General features: G+C 30.4%; 1 protein-coding gene across 1 annotated transcript; it reads right to left on the bottom strand.

The window, feature by feature from the left end:
• Positions 1 to 5,105: 5,105 nt before the first annotated feature.
• LOC135954514 (protein Exd1 homolog) lies at positions 5,106 to 7,941 on the bottom strand. The gene is made up of 2 exons (XM_065504695.1): positions 7,136 to 7,941; positions 5,106 to 5,414 (listed from the first exon to the last, which is right to left on the bottom strand). Exons 1-2 carry the CDS (start codon positions 7,937 to 7,939, stop codon positions 5,121 to 5,123), a joined length of 1,098 nt encoding a protein of 365 aa, XP_065360767.1. The 5' UTR covers positions 7,940 to 7,941; the 3' UTR covers positions 5,106 to 5,120.
• Between the last annotated feature and the right edge of the window lie 7,928 nt (positions 7,942 to 15,869).

Below are 15,869 nucleotides of genomic sequence, written 5' to 3'. Positions count from 1 at the left end.
TACGAGTGTTGTTTTTGTTTACGCATAGTTTATTTTACTAATACATTCTCTCCACTTAGGTTTTTGACAACTGAGTTAGGTCTTTGACAGGAGAGTTTCAGATCTATATATGACTAAAATTACTTATGTAAAAATTATTAAATTTTCATAAAGCCTGTAAAAACAATATTTTTTTTTTTTTAAAGTGGGATACTAACAAGAATAGGCAAATAACTACTTATTAATTAAAAATACCTAAAAGGTACATTATCATAAAAGTAATTGCTGTAAGCTGGAAAGAAAATATTTTAGATACTGAAGATGTTGCATTTCTTCTTGGAAGTTAACCTTTGGTCAAATTTAAAATTGTTATGAGTTCTTTGTCGAAGGTGATAAACATTCTTAATACTATATGCATGTTTTCATTATAACTATTTTCGATAATAGAACAGATATTACTATTTACATAACCCTGTTTTACTTGGTTATACATACATACATATGTAATATAATGTAATTTTGTTGTGAATCAACAAACAAGTCAATTTCGGATATTTTGAAGATACATAATTTTAGGTGACTATACTTAATTTTACGTCCATTTCTTTTTTCGAAGTTTTGCGTGATATTTTTTTTTTCTTTTATATAATAAAATATGAAAATTATGTTTAAGCTCATATATAAATTTTATAAGAATAACTATATTGATTTTTCCATTACTTTCCCAGCTAAGAAAGTTGAAGTTGTTCAAGATGAAGGGACATTTTCATGATTTATTAGTAAATATTTACTTAAATTTATTTTAAGTACCTTCCAAAATTCTAATATATTTTTCATAAGTGAACACATCAAAAATTACATCCAATACTCTCAATCATCTCTTATATAGCAATTGCAATATTTCAATATATTAAATTCTTATGTTTAATATAAAAATTTGTTATGTTGTATCCATTATAATATTTTGGTTAATAAAAGAAGAAAAAATAGTTGACAACTTAGTTCTTAATAAATAAAAAAACTTAAAAATAATACAAAATACCTTTTTTAATTGGTCTGTTCAATAAATTTTCACAGAAAAATTACACGCTAATGTTAAGATCATGCATGTTTCACATGTAGTTCTATTTATTTTGCATGTATGTTTTTGCTGGGTTGGTATTAAGAAGTTTACAACATCATTTTTTATTCAAAATCGTGTTTTATCTTATTTTGTTTTGATTTAATTATGTATTAGGTAGCTAAATGAAATTTTTTTCATTAAAACCAATTATAACTTCCAAAAGTATTATGCACTTATCTTAAATGTGCATGTATGAACAATGCATTTAAATTAACGAATTTATATGGAGTTTGGTAAAATAAATATACAAATACACAAATTTTGTGCACTTATATGCAAAATGCTCTTAATTGAAAGGTAGTTAAGTAAAAATTACTGTAATATCTAAAATACAAATTAATTGAATTGGGTAACGACATTTTACGTGTTAGGGATAGTTTAGCGATGACCGTGATACTTAAATTAATGAGTTGTGGTTTAAATGATTCAGTTCTGTGATTGAGTGATTTAATACAAAGCCCACAGTCGTACATTTGCAAAAAAAATATTATTTTAATAAAAGCTCATTCAGTATATACTGTACAATATTATGTATATTAAAAGAGTATTCACTAAGAAAAATAATAGAGGTATTCATGACGTAGAGCTCTTGCCTGGCAATAGAGTAAAATAGCAATTAATGGCGTTTTCTTTTCTGGCATAAATTATGCCTTTATTCTGCTTTTTAGCTTTCTTTGTGTTCTCTTCTGAAAAAATTTAGTTTGGTAAGCGTATAACGTGTTCTTTTCAACTAATATTGCCACAAAACCCCGAAAAATGCTACAAGTTTCACCCTTAATTTTATTAAAGGCTTAGAAAGGCAGTACTTTTTAAGCTGCTCTTCTTATTGTTTTTGAAGTTCGTTTGTGGCAATGAAATAGTTTTTGTATTTTTTGATAAAAAGCAGAGACATAACTGTTATAACCAATATTGGAAAAAATCCCAAAATAATTCTTTATCAATAATTTTTAAAAAAGGGTTTCTGAATAACAGTTAAATTTAACCAATATTATGTTGGTCTTTCATAACCATTATAAAAGATTTTTATTTGTTTTGGTCTTCAATAACCATTATAAAATATTTTTATTTTTGTTGGTCTTTAATAACAATTATTAAAGATTTTTATTTTTTTGGTCTTTTGTAAACATTATGAAAGGTTTTTTCGGAAGTGGGCCTTATATGGGAGCTACGACAAATTATGAACCAATCGTCACAAAATTTAGTAGTGAGAGTTCGACTTATATAAAACCTATTTGTGCTGAATTTGGTTTGGATATCCATATAACTAAGATATTTATGAGAGATAATCTATTTTCAGATAGGACAATCGTATGGGGGCTAGGAGAAATAATAGACCGATTCTAACCAAATTCAATAGGCTTGGGGCACTATACGCTACATCACTATGGTGGTGTAGGGTATAAATATTTGTAATGGCTGTAGTCTATAGAAGACCAAAAAAATAAAAATATTTTATAATGGTTATCAAAGACCAACAAAAAAAAAGTCTTTCATAATGGTTATTGAAGACCAAAAAAAAATAAAAAGTCTTTCATAATGGTTATCAAAGACCTAAAAAATAAAAATCTTTCATAACACAGTACAACATTTTTCAGTTCATTGCTTTGGGACTCAATTCTGACAATGGCACGTGAAAGTAGCCCCAAAAATAAGAACTTCTGCATCATTAGTTTTGTCAAGTTGGCTGCCGTAATAATTTAATGGCCATACGAATTTTTTTCCTCAAGGTGGATTTCTATCACTTTTTCTATATTTTAGCACGGTTATATCTCGTATACCGTACGGAATATCACTTTTGTGGCTGAAGCAAAGTTGTAGATATTGAATAGTAGAAAAAAAGTTCGGAACATACCTACCCGAAAAAGGTGCATCCAGTGCGTTAAAAATCGCAAAAATGCCTATTTTTTACATTTTTTTTTACAATTTTTCACCTTTTTTGTTCAATAACTGGATTACAAATCCAATTATGGACCGATCACCATGAAATTAGGTCGTATGATTTTTGTCTATATGAAAGTTATTTATCATGAATTTTGTATGTATACCATCATTTTTAACAGATTTATTCACATTAAAGTGATTTTCGGAAGCGGGTCTTATATGGGAGCTATGACTAATTCTGGACCCATCATAAAAAAATTTGGTACATATAATTGACAACTTGACAAAACTAATGATGCAGAAGTTCTTATTTTTGGGCTACTTTCACGTGCAATTGTCAGAATTGAGTCCCAAAAGCATGTGTTGTACTGTGTAATGGTTATCAAAGACCTAAAAAAATTTAAATTTTTCATAATGGTTATCAAAGACTAGGTCCCGTAATAACAATTATAAATTTGTCCTATTTGACCTATTTTTTTGAATTTATTTTTTCTATAACCAATTGCTTATTTAAAAAAAAAATAACAGTTATTTCGGGTCGCTGATTAAAAGTGTTAAAATGTAAGCAAAAAGTATAGCTTGAAAATATTCTCAAGCTATACTTTTTGCTACATAAAATATATGTCGATCAATCCGTTAATTGCATTTGTAATGCAGTTTTTAGCTTCTTTCTTTTGTTTTCCGGTTATATTTTCTATTATGTTTTTTCTATGAAATACATACATACATATATTTTAAAATAAAATTTAATTTATTTTCAAAACAAAAATAAAATGTTATGAAATGTCAAATTCACCTCATATAGTTCATGAAGCAAAAGTGTAAATAAGTATTAAAGTAGTTCTAATGTATTTTGTTTTTGGTTTCTGCTATTTTGCTAGAGAAAGTACTCTACATTGTGAATACCGCTAATAAATAATATATGATAATAAACAAAAATATTTGATTTTTAAATAACTTAAAACTAATCTTTTAAAAAGTGTTTAATTAAATTCACTTATCTTCAGGTATGTGATGAAAATTGATTTCGAAAACAAAACGATTCGAAAACGAATATGAATGTGATTAAGGCGTATTAATTAGGTGACAACGTTTCGACAACAATTACAATATTTGTTATTTGTCAAATGCCCCTTAATGTCAAATATAAAAAAAAATAAAAAGACTAACAAAACTGCTACTCACTTGATTTTATTTCATTATATCTCGCAATAAATTACATTACAAAAAAGTAATTTAGAAAGGCATTCAAGTGGTGACGAAGTACGATTTAGGTGAAACATGCATGAATTTTATATTTACGTGTCATTGGAGATCATGTGTTTAATGATTGCATAGAACCAATGCAAGTTTAATGAATTGACTACAATTTTTTCATTGGTAAAACACATTTATTGTTATATGCATTGGGAGATATTTTAAATGATTTCCAGAAAAATACAAACGGACAATAAATTTCAATAACAAAATTAAACAAAGGTATTTTTAATTTCATATTTATTTCTATATTAAATCTAGAAACACTTCAATCTCAAATAATTTTAAATAAATGTGAAATTAATTTTCAGTTTTATTCTTTGAACTATATTTGAATTATATATAATAAACAAACTTGAGCCAAATAAAAATTTACTTTCAATTATATAAAAGTGAAATATTTAAATTCCCAGATCATATTTAAAAACTGTTAATGGATGTTCTATTTTTTAAGTCGTGAAACATTAACATTAACTTTTAAATTGTTTTTATGTAAAAAAAAATATAAACACAGTTTGACAGAATGGGGCACAAAATAAACAAACAAATAATAATCAGCTGCGATTGTAACTTGACCTTATGAAATACTCCATGAATGTGATGAATAGTTCTCGTTTTGTAAATTGTTTTAAGCTTCCATTTTTATGAACATGCTTAAATTCATTTAATTTATTTGTTGTCTGCATTATGTGCTATATTTGGCAAGCTTTAAACATTATTACTGAAATCTTTTGAAATTCATCTTACATTTCCAAATCGATCGATTTTCATCACACAACTTCTAATCTAAAGTTATATTAAAATTAAACCTTCAATTAATTACAGCATTCAAGTTGTTATAAATACTAATTAAATCATCTGCTCCTGTACTTAATATTAATTAATTCTTATCATTTGAAAATTCCAAATCAAAATTTAATTTATCTTTCCAATCACCATTTGGCAGTATGTGTTCATAACCAGCCCGACTGCTTGGATGTAATTGTTGACCTACCTGGAAATTATCATCGTTATTGCAAAATGTTTGAGAGAATCTTTCACATTGCTGATAAAAATTTCTTAACATATATTCGTGTAATAAATGATCGTATAGTTTCAGTTGAAATGCGACTTTTTTGGCAATAATCATACGTTGATCGTGGGCCATGGGTCGCTGATAGACTTTGGCAGGAATCTAAAAATATAAAGTTTGTTTGCTGTATAATAAAGTTACATCTAGTATTCATAAGCGAAATTATAAAGGCTATATATTCTGGTTTTATAGATTTTAACTGTATATTTGTTTGCAAGTTTATAATCGATCTATGTATATGTTGCATCAGATACACTTTCGAACATATATGCAAAATATACAACGTTAGGATTAGAGGAAATATACGTGATTTAAAACAACACGAAATTTATACCAAAATGATTTCATTCTATCCCAGCAAAAACTTTACGTACCTACAATAGTATGTCAGCATTTAGCATTGCTGCTAAATAGTAACTACTTATTATTCGGCCGATATACTTATTATTCTGGTTCGCAAACTAATGAGGACCCCTATTTTTACGACCTGTGACCCATAGGATCTTTTGTTATTTCATCATAACATATGAAGGATACGTATGAAGCCAATTATTCTATTTGATGAGAATCAATTACATCCCCCGGGGCTATAAAGGCAATTCCGAGACATTTATTTCTTCATCTTGTCAGCATAGGGAAGTCGCATACATCATGTTCAGAGGTTTCAGCATGAAGTCCACAATATCTGCACTGTTCATTCGCAACATTACCTAAAATAAATAATCGATAGCAACTGTTGAAATCTACGTTTGGATAGAGTAATGAACCGTTTATACCGTATAAGTCCTGGCAAATTCCGATTCAAGCCAAGAACGATTACGTTCCATAGTGCATCCACGTGATATGAAAAAAAAACAGTTCATGACCTAATGGCAATCCTGGTAACAGGAGATGTAAGAACGACCGCAAATGGTTATCTCAATGAAATCCACAATTTCTTCACTGCACGTAACCTGCAGTTATCACCAACGAAGTCATCGGCAACACTCTTCACCACCTGGACGAAGGAGGTAAAACTGAACTTAGGCATCATGGTCGACGGCGTACAAATTCCGACAGTGAACCACCCGAAAATCTTGGGTTTCACTTTTGTTAGCCTTTTTACCTCCTCAGCACACGCCACTGCAATCACGCATAAACTGCGAAATAGGAACAAGGTCCTTAAAGCACTAGCTGACAGTACTTGGGGTATGGACAAAGAAACCTTGCTTGCTACCTACAAGACGATTGGTCGGTCAGTGGTCAACTATGCTGCTCCAGTGTGGTCGCCTTCGTTGAGTGATACCCAGTGGAGAAATATTCAAAGCTGCCAAAACGCAGGACCGTCACATGCTGCCTTCAGGAGTCATCCAAACATCAACATCACACAGTTGGAGTCTCCCCCGAGGCATGTCAGACAGGACCTTCGGAAATATGAGGAGAACATACAGAGGTATGTGCAGGATCCATTTGATCGCCGCTCTTATATGACAGCTTTGAACGACATTCACAGAGACGCCATCAATTCCGCGGCAGCGTCTGCTATCGGTGGTGGAGTTCGCCCACTGCTGCCTGAAAACCTAACCTAACCATTATTAAGTCTGATACAAATTAATTAATTTGTATCCGACTGAATTAAGCCATATATCAGTAATTATGCAACCCTCCACATTAAGTAATGCAACGACCAGTCATTACCAAGTATTATATGAAATATCTAACTGCTACTGCTCAATTCAAACAAGTTTTTGCTGGGATATAATACTGAATCTAACACTCTTACTTTTTCTTAATTATTAAAAGTGGGTGACTACAATTTAGAATTCTTAAGATATCAAACATACCTCGTTATCTAAATGTCCTTTAAAATATATATTGGATATATTAAAGGTCTTCAGAACGGCTTCTTCCAACGTTAAATTCATTTTTTCGCCTGTCACCACGCAATACGCCAAAAATGTATCAAATATTCCTTTAAGCACAACATTATGGCGATATTTTAGATGATCTGCTATTTTATGGCTAAAGTGTACGGCTTTGCGAGGTCTTTCCGCTTCCAAAATCAAACGAATTTCTTTGAATATTTTTCCAATAGCCAACATATCAAATATGTAAATATTCTGGGACGTTGAGACAGCCATCACTGAGGTCTTAGAATTTCTGCCCATTTCTATGGGATCGATTAAGAGACCAATTACCGATTGTGATTTCATATCATTTAAGGCCTTGTGGTATTTCTGATCGGTCTGCGTAATAAATATCATGCTATCCAATTGTGTTTGCAGTAATTGTAAATCAAAAGCCGTTAACATTATATTTAAGCAGTCACTACTTTGTTCTTTACTATTTTCAGATGAATTACAGCTTTTCAATTGGTCCGCTAAACTGTCAGTATCGGTTTCTGTGGTGCTTTTACCTTCATTTTCGCTTAACATTAGTTTAATATTTTTCATTTGTGTATAGGCCAATATTTGTGATGATTGATATGTATAATTTGATTTAATATCTCGCACATTATCCAGTTCTACCATTAGATATTTGATATTGATGCTTTTTAAGGTACCAACAAGTAGCTCCCCGCCATTTGTTTCCACTAGTAGTAGCTGTCCCACTTTTAGGGACATAAGTTTTTGAACTGGGGTGGTCATTTTAAACTGAAATAAAAAATACATAGTTTTACAAGGATTTTACTTTTAAATTTATAGGAAAACACCAGCAAATAATATATAAAATATCTGTATTAGGGCTATAACTTTTGGCCCTAACACCACGCTATGGCAAATGTTGTGTTATTTACGATAACAGTTTTTTCAGGTCATTTTGGAATAAAAACCTCACCCACAAAAACGATTTTTTAAAGTCAAAATTTTCTAAATTTTTCAGAGACCAAAAATAATAATTATTCTTGATATTTCTAAGGAAAAAACCCATCACAAGAAAATATTGCAGAGTCAAGTCAAGCATACCATATCGATCGTTTTAAACTCTATTTTCATAAAATAACATGCTTTTTAAATTCTTGATTTTTATTTTTTGTCAGAAATGGTTTGTTATTTTTTGATTATTATTTTTTTTTGTCAGATTATGTCAGACTTTGTTTTTTATTTTTTTTGGCAGAAATATTTGAGCTAGCCTATTCGATATAGCCATAGTTGAGGTTAACAAGTATTTTAAATTTAGGATGCACAGATCTGTCGGAAATACTTCGATGAATATTTTTTAAATCAGTCCATAAATGGTCGATTTAATGCCCGTAAAAAAAATATTTTTTGAAGTCTACATGAACATTGATCTTATGGATCCTGCACATATGTACCTTAAAGTAGGTCAAAATACAACAATTTTTTAGTTGCCAGATTATAATTTGACTTTATGGTCTACAAAAATTTATACATCTTCCTACATATTGCGGAAAAATATTTTTTTTTATAATTTTATAAAATTTCATGATTTATATGCTTTTAGATGCGTATAGAGTTTCTTGGAACGAAAAAATATATACATATGTATCTTGAAAAAACTAATGAGTAGAACTTTTTTAAAAATGGTCCAACTCCCTAAAAATTATCGGAAAACAGGAAATATTTCGGGAATATTTTTAGAAAATGGCAGTTTTTTTAAGGGGCCGCTAACTGAAACGACCCACCATAATGAACTCTGTATGTTTTCCTCGTATACTCGAATTCCTTGACATGGCTTGGGGGGAGACTAAAGGACGAACTGAGCATCATGTTGTGTTTTTTAATGTTTTATTTTTTGAATCTGCCTTATTTTCATAGGCCTAATAATAAGTATTTAAATCTTGTATCAGAAAAAAGTTCCCTAATTTCATCAGAACACATTCCATTGTAGTAACGATAGAACAGTTTGCGTCGGTGCTCCAGTGAATCAATAGAGTTGAGTCTTGCGAGTGTTGAATAGGGTCGCATTCGCACTACCCCATTTAGAGATTGTCACAAGGTCCCGATTGAGGGAATCATTCATGATTTGCCTCATTGTCCCAATCTCTGACAGGCTTGGTCTATAACTGAATGAATAAAAATGGCAAATATTGCTGTCATCTGCAAAATAATAGATAGGGTTGGAAGTTTGACGTATAAGGTCGTTTAGAAAAATAAGAGATAGAGTAGGAGAAAGAACGGAGCCTTGCGGTACCCCTGAATTGATCTTGAACTCGTTTGATGAGATCCCATCTACAACAACTCGTATAGTGCGACCTCTGAGAAAGCTCGATATAAATCGAGAGAAGCTATTACCGACACCAAAAGCAATAAGTGTTGCTAAAAGCGCACCATGCCATCCATACTCTATCAAACGCTTTAGAAATATCTAGAGCCACCACTTTATTTTCGCCAAAACGGTGTATGGAACGACACCATTTTTCCGATAGGAAGGCTAGCAAGTCTCCCGTAGAGTGTCCTCTACGAAAGCCATACAGCCGGTCGCTGAGTAAATTGTTGGACTCTAAATATTTCACAAGATGGTAGTTAACCATACTCTCCATAACTTTGGAAAGTGTAGAACAAATTGCTATTGGGCGATCATTTTCAGGGTTGTTAGCCTCTCCCTTTTTAGGAATTGGCGTTACATTAGCAACCTTCCAACATACAGGAAATTTGCCGGCACGGTATAAAGTGCTGAAAATGTTAGCTAATGGACGAGCTAGCGTCGAAGAACACTGCTTCAAGACCAGTACAGGTATACCATCTGGCCCAGGAGACTTATTTACGTTGAGATCCGATAAAACCATGACTCAAAGGACCCTCGTTTCCCCATGTAGAAGGTTTGCAAATTGTTTTTTAATGTTTTATTTATTGAATCTGCCTTATTTTCTTAGGCCTAATAATAAGTATTTAAATCTTGTAACTGAAATTAAAACTAATTGCTATATAACAAAGCATTGATGGACAAATGGGACTCATCTTAGCGGGTGTTAAGCGCAGCTCTGCGAAGCTTTGGTCGCGTTTGGCTCTGTGCAAGAACTGTAACATGCAGATTCGGGTGGCATTGTAGTTTTAAAATGTATTTACCACGGACTTTCTTGAACACTTGCTTCACTAGTGTTGCACCCGTCTCGGTCCTAAGAATTTTTCGACTGGGCCATCTGTATTATATCAATAACGGTATTACTTCCCAATTATTGGATTCCATATGTCCAAAATGGCTTTACAATGATTTTATACAGGATGACTATATAGTCAAGGTTTAATTTTGATTGATCACTGATTAACCAGTGAAGGCTAGATGATTTTAACTACATGTGTTAAATTGTTAAGTTTCATATGTGGACAATTTCCTCTTCTTAGTGCGAACGTAACATGTACCTGACTTTAGTATCCTTATTATCTGACATAAAAAATCGCATTAAATAATACAGATAAGACAACTATTGCCACATTCGGTAACTTTTTAATCATTATCTGGTAATTATTTAAAAATAATTTGTTGTGGATTTTGCACCGTGTACCCATGTACCGTCCGATTTCTTTAAATGGCTTTATGTCAGCTTCCAGAAAGACTCATTTCCAATCACTATTTGTGGTTGGTTTACAGTCGGACTCCATCAACTATGACGCCGAATAGTGTCCGACTCTAAATAGGTTGGTTGTTGTTGTAGCAGCATAAACAATTTTACAATATTTAATCAGGTTATTTATGTTGTTCAAGTCCAAGCAATTGTGCTAATTCGACTGCATGCGTCTATAAATCCACAGGACTTATTGAACTAGGGTTGGCTGAACAGTTGAATATGTGTTTTGTATTTCTGAAGCACGTTAGATTGTGTTAATTTATCTCTTAAAGTTTTTCTTGATACTTACAGGTATTCATACAATATGAGTTTTAAATTTTAATCCATCAACGTTTTCATTTAAGAGTTTTTATGGTCCTCCACCATTATTCTTTAAAAATTAGTTTAAATGGTATTCCAAACAAAAAACAGTTTTAGAAGAATTCTGTATGGTAATCAATAAATTACTTCCCATAACCTCAATTCAAGGTTACATAAAAAATTAATGCATGTGGTTTATTCCAATTGATGGTACTATAAATTGTATTAATATGTACAGTTTTTCCTGATAAAACTGATTAATCCCGAATATAATTTTTGTTTTTTTAAACTTCATATAGCAACGACTATTTCAATACTAAATGGAATAATTTATAATCATGTGGCTAAACCTTCGTTGTAAAAAATATAAAAAATAACGGGGCTTTAAGTAAACATATCAGTCGCAAAGTAAGTCTGGGTTGATTAACAACTCTCGCGTCATTGTAATTATTTTTTAAGTGCAATCTGGCCCGTTTTCGTTTTTTTGCCTTCGACAATTTTGCGTCTCACTCTGGTACGTGTGTGATGTAAGGCTTCGTATAACGGTTACTGTTCTACGTCGTTTGCACCATTTAATTTATGTCGATACTGGTGAAGTACCATTTAAAACTCATATCGTTAACTGATGGAGTACCATTATCACTCTTAATTTTAATAACAAGGATTAAGCGTTCCAACTTCCTATAGGAAGATATAGGTCAACTATCGACTAACTTAAATTGACGTGGGACAACCTGGTAATTTGATAGACCAACAAACTTAAATTCCAAAAAAAAGTCAACATATAGTGGCTAAATTTAAATGAACATTAGACTGCTCTTAAATTATAAGGCAGAAAAACGGGCAAACAAAAATATAATGGTTTCTACAATGTAATTAATATTCCGACCAATTTTGTTTCTGCGATTTTTTAGTTTTTCTCTCTTAATAGAGTAAGGTTTAATGCTTTATTTTCGTCTGGACAAAAGCCGGCTACTAAGAGAAAATCGACATATCCCGGAGAGGAATAAATGTTCGACATAATCCGGATATGAAAAGTCTGTCGATATATGGAAACAATATATCTATCGTAATTGGCAATTTAATTCCCTTCTAATGATATCAAAACATTACAGATCAATTCATTATTTCACCTATCCCCCATACAAATCTTTATCGGCCAATAATGCTTGATTTATGTAGATATCAACACAAATTTGTCCACCAATAAGTTTTATATACAAATAAAGCACACCTAAATTCGGATCGATTCATAATTGAACAGAGATCGAAAATAACTCGTCCATATACCAAAAAACCCAATTGTGATTTATATTTTTGTGTTAACAATAAATCACTGAAAATAACAGTTATAAATTGATTTTTATTTAAATGGTTTGGTATGCCCTTTATATGTTTCTGTTGTTTTTTAATGGTTTTATGTGAGATAAACAATTTATTTGTTCTTGTTCTTAACAACTGTTACTTTCTCTTTTATTTACATACAATATTATTAGTAATTTTTAACAAATTATGGAAAGTATGAAGTAATAAAGTCTGAGTAACAGAAATGAGAATTTTTTTTAAATTGTTATTAATCTTTATATATTTAAGAGTTGATTTGCATCAAATGCATTTTTGCTATTTATTTTTCATGTTCGCAAATAAAAGTCACAAGCTGACCTTTACGAAAAAAATAAATTATAAATAACTATAACTGCTACACATCGACGATGCATTGAACCAATTAAAGAGTCAATGGACTCCTTTGAAATATTTTGCCATTCCCTTATAACCGCCTCCGATAAATCTTCCTTGCTGGTGTAATTTTGGGTCTTTATTTTACGATCTACAGTTTAACATAGATTTTCTATGGGATTGAGATCTGGCGATTGGGCAGGCCACTTCAAAACACGTACCTCGTTGGATTGTAACCACTCGGTTACAACCCTAGAGGTGTGTTTCGGGTCGTTGTCGTGTTGGAATCTCCAAACTAGGGGTATATTTTCCTCAGCGTATGGATACATAACATCGTTTAATATGGTTCTGTATCCTATATCTGTCATGGTATATTTTATAATATGAATTGGGCCCATACCTTGTCCTGAAAAACATCCCCATACCATAATATTGCCTTTTTACATCGTTCTTTTAAATATTATTTTCGTTTTACACTTCTTTCTTGCAGAAGTTTAAAAGTTTCCATTGTTTTGTCAGTAGCGAAATAGTGAAGATTTTTAATTTTGTTCCCTTTTTTCAGAATATAATTAATTATGTTGTTTGTTTTCAGTTAATTTATATAAATAAAATTATACAAGTAAAATTGTATTTTAAAAAAATATTTTAAATTTTGGGCAACATATGGAATATTTGGAAAAGTTTCCATTGAGAATTTACCATTGAAATGAAAGTGAACCCGTTATTTTCGGTCTATGTAATTGACTATAGCTTCCATGTAAGCCCTACTTCTTAAGACCGTATTCATAAACAAATTTTAAATTTAAACGTTTTAATTTAAAAAAATGTTTAATAAAAAACCATGGCCATGATAAAAAACATTTTTTTTATGATTATAGATAAAAAACAATACTCTTACACAACACTGATACAATCGAAAACAACTAGGAATATTTAATTCCCGTTATTTTATATTTTAAAATTAGTTATTTATGTATTTTAAATTTGTAAACCATTAAAAAGACTCGCAACTTTTATTCAATTAACAGCGTACATTCCAAATTTGAAACCTAATGATTTATTTTATTCCCGCAGACCAAACATCAATTGCATGAAGTTGTAGTACACGTAGGTCGTTTCAAATCAGAAAAAGAGCGATTGAATTAGGTGAGCTACCTAGCTTTAATGAGCGGTCATTGAATTGAACTATATTGCACAAGTCTAGTGTTCTTCACACCTTGAACATAGTTGGTAGGGTATTCAATCGATTAACCGTTAATCGGTTAACCGATTAATTTTGGGCGGTTAACTGTTCGAATAATTTGAAATTGTCGATTTTCAAATAACAAATAAACCGATTAATTTGTGTCGATTAACCGATTAACCGAAATTCCTTTTTTTTGCACTTTTTTGTATTTATTTTTCCGTTTCAATTCAAATACAAATTTCAAATTAAAATTAGATATTTTTTAAACATGATTAGTGAGTATGTATGTATAACAACAGACATATTTAATTTACATGTGTGTATTTGAAACTTTGTATTTAAATGTATAGACGAATTTTTTTTTTGAAATGAGTCTTTTATCACAACTAAACGAAACTATTAAATTAATAAAAATCTAAAACAATCCAAAAAGGAATATTCTTTATCATGCTTTTGATTTCTCCAACATAGGTGTACAATCAGCGAGAGAGTTTTTTTCCAAGAAAAGTTTTATTAAATCTAAAGAAAAAAATCGTTTAAATTATATAAAAGATTATTTCAGAAGATCTCACTAAAACCCTAAAAAACTCACACATCGCTCATTTGCTGCAACAACGTCATAATTCAAAAAAGTAGTTTCGAGAAAAACGTCTTTGAATATTTTATGACATTTTACTATTTCTTAAATAAATTTTCAACAAATCATGCGATTTCAGAAATATAAACAGTAGATGTTAATATCTTTCTAATCTGTATTTAACCAAATTTTCTATTATTAAATATACTAAAAAACATGAATTTTAATTTTGATGTTTACAACAAAAAAACACTCTCACACACAAAAAATAATTGACTTTTTTGAAAACTGATGAACTATATGAAAGATTATAGAACACCGTATATTTTGTATTACTCACTTCATAAAACACGGATTTTGAGTTATGACGTTGTTGCAGCAAATAGGCGATAAGTTTATAAAAATTATCTCAAATACCTTATTTGCTGTTTTTTATGTTTTTGTACACAAAATTCGTTGTTGTATTTTCAATTTAAAATGAAAATATAAATTATTCGGTTAATCGAATAATTTTAAATTAACCGATTATTAAACGAATAAATCTAAACCTCGATTAATTATTTGCTCGATTAACCGATTAAACCAGAAACCCGATTAATTGAATACCCTAATAGTTGGAAATAAAGTTCCGTTATTCTGTCGACGTTTTTTCTTATGCTAAGAATTAAAAATTACTCGTTACACTTTTATTATACCAAGGCGTATTTAATATGCCACATCCCATACCAATGGTATGGGAGATTTAGTAGCTAGGACAAAATGTCACCAGTCGTTTTACCTCAGGATAGAACACTCGACAACTATGGAACTGCTACAAAAACAACAGCTATATTTGTAACACATTTTGCGAGTCACTTTTTTCGATATGAACAACTGGCAGAACATAAATATCTTTTTTGTTTTAAATGTATTGGAATTTACCTTTCTGTAGATTACTTTTTAAAATTCTTTACTTAATTTATTATATAGTTTATCGTACTTGACAATATAATAATAAAAATATTTAAAATTGGATTATTATTATAAAAAATATCACAGTCTTTGCATAAAACAACCGTACAATTTGTTTGTTTCTTAAAAATGTAAACATAAACACATTGTAGTTGGACAGCGTTGTATTTTTAAATATACTTGGGCAGGGTTGTATTTTAAATTCAACAATGTTTATTTCAACATGGATATAAATGGTTGTTGATTCAGCTAAAAGCAGTAAAATATACAAATAGTTCTTGAATATTATATAGATGGCACTAAATACTACTTTTATTACACTACTTCAATAATACTCAAAAACTTTTAACGGTCTAC

Source organism: Calliphora vicina, chromosome 3 (assembly GCF_958450345.1).
Source record: "Calliphora vicina chromosome 3, idCalVici1.1, whole genome shotgun sequence".
Taxonomy (NCBI): Eukaryota; Metazoa; Arthropoda; class Insecta; order Diptera; family Calliphoridae; genus Calliphora; species Calliphora vicina.
The sequence above is the reverse complement of the archived record's forward strand: the minus strand, read 5'-3'. Positions and strand labels throughout refer to the sequence as shown.

Coding starts and splice junctions, on each gene's coding strand:
- LOC135954514 (XM_065504695.1), bottom strand. CDS start 7,939: ATGACCACCCCAGTTCAAAAACTTATGTCCCTAAAAGTGGGACAGCTA. Junction 5,415..7,135: donor AAGGACATTTAGATAACGAG/GTATGTTTGATA, acceptor TTATATTTTTAG/ATTCCTGCCAAAGTCTATCA.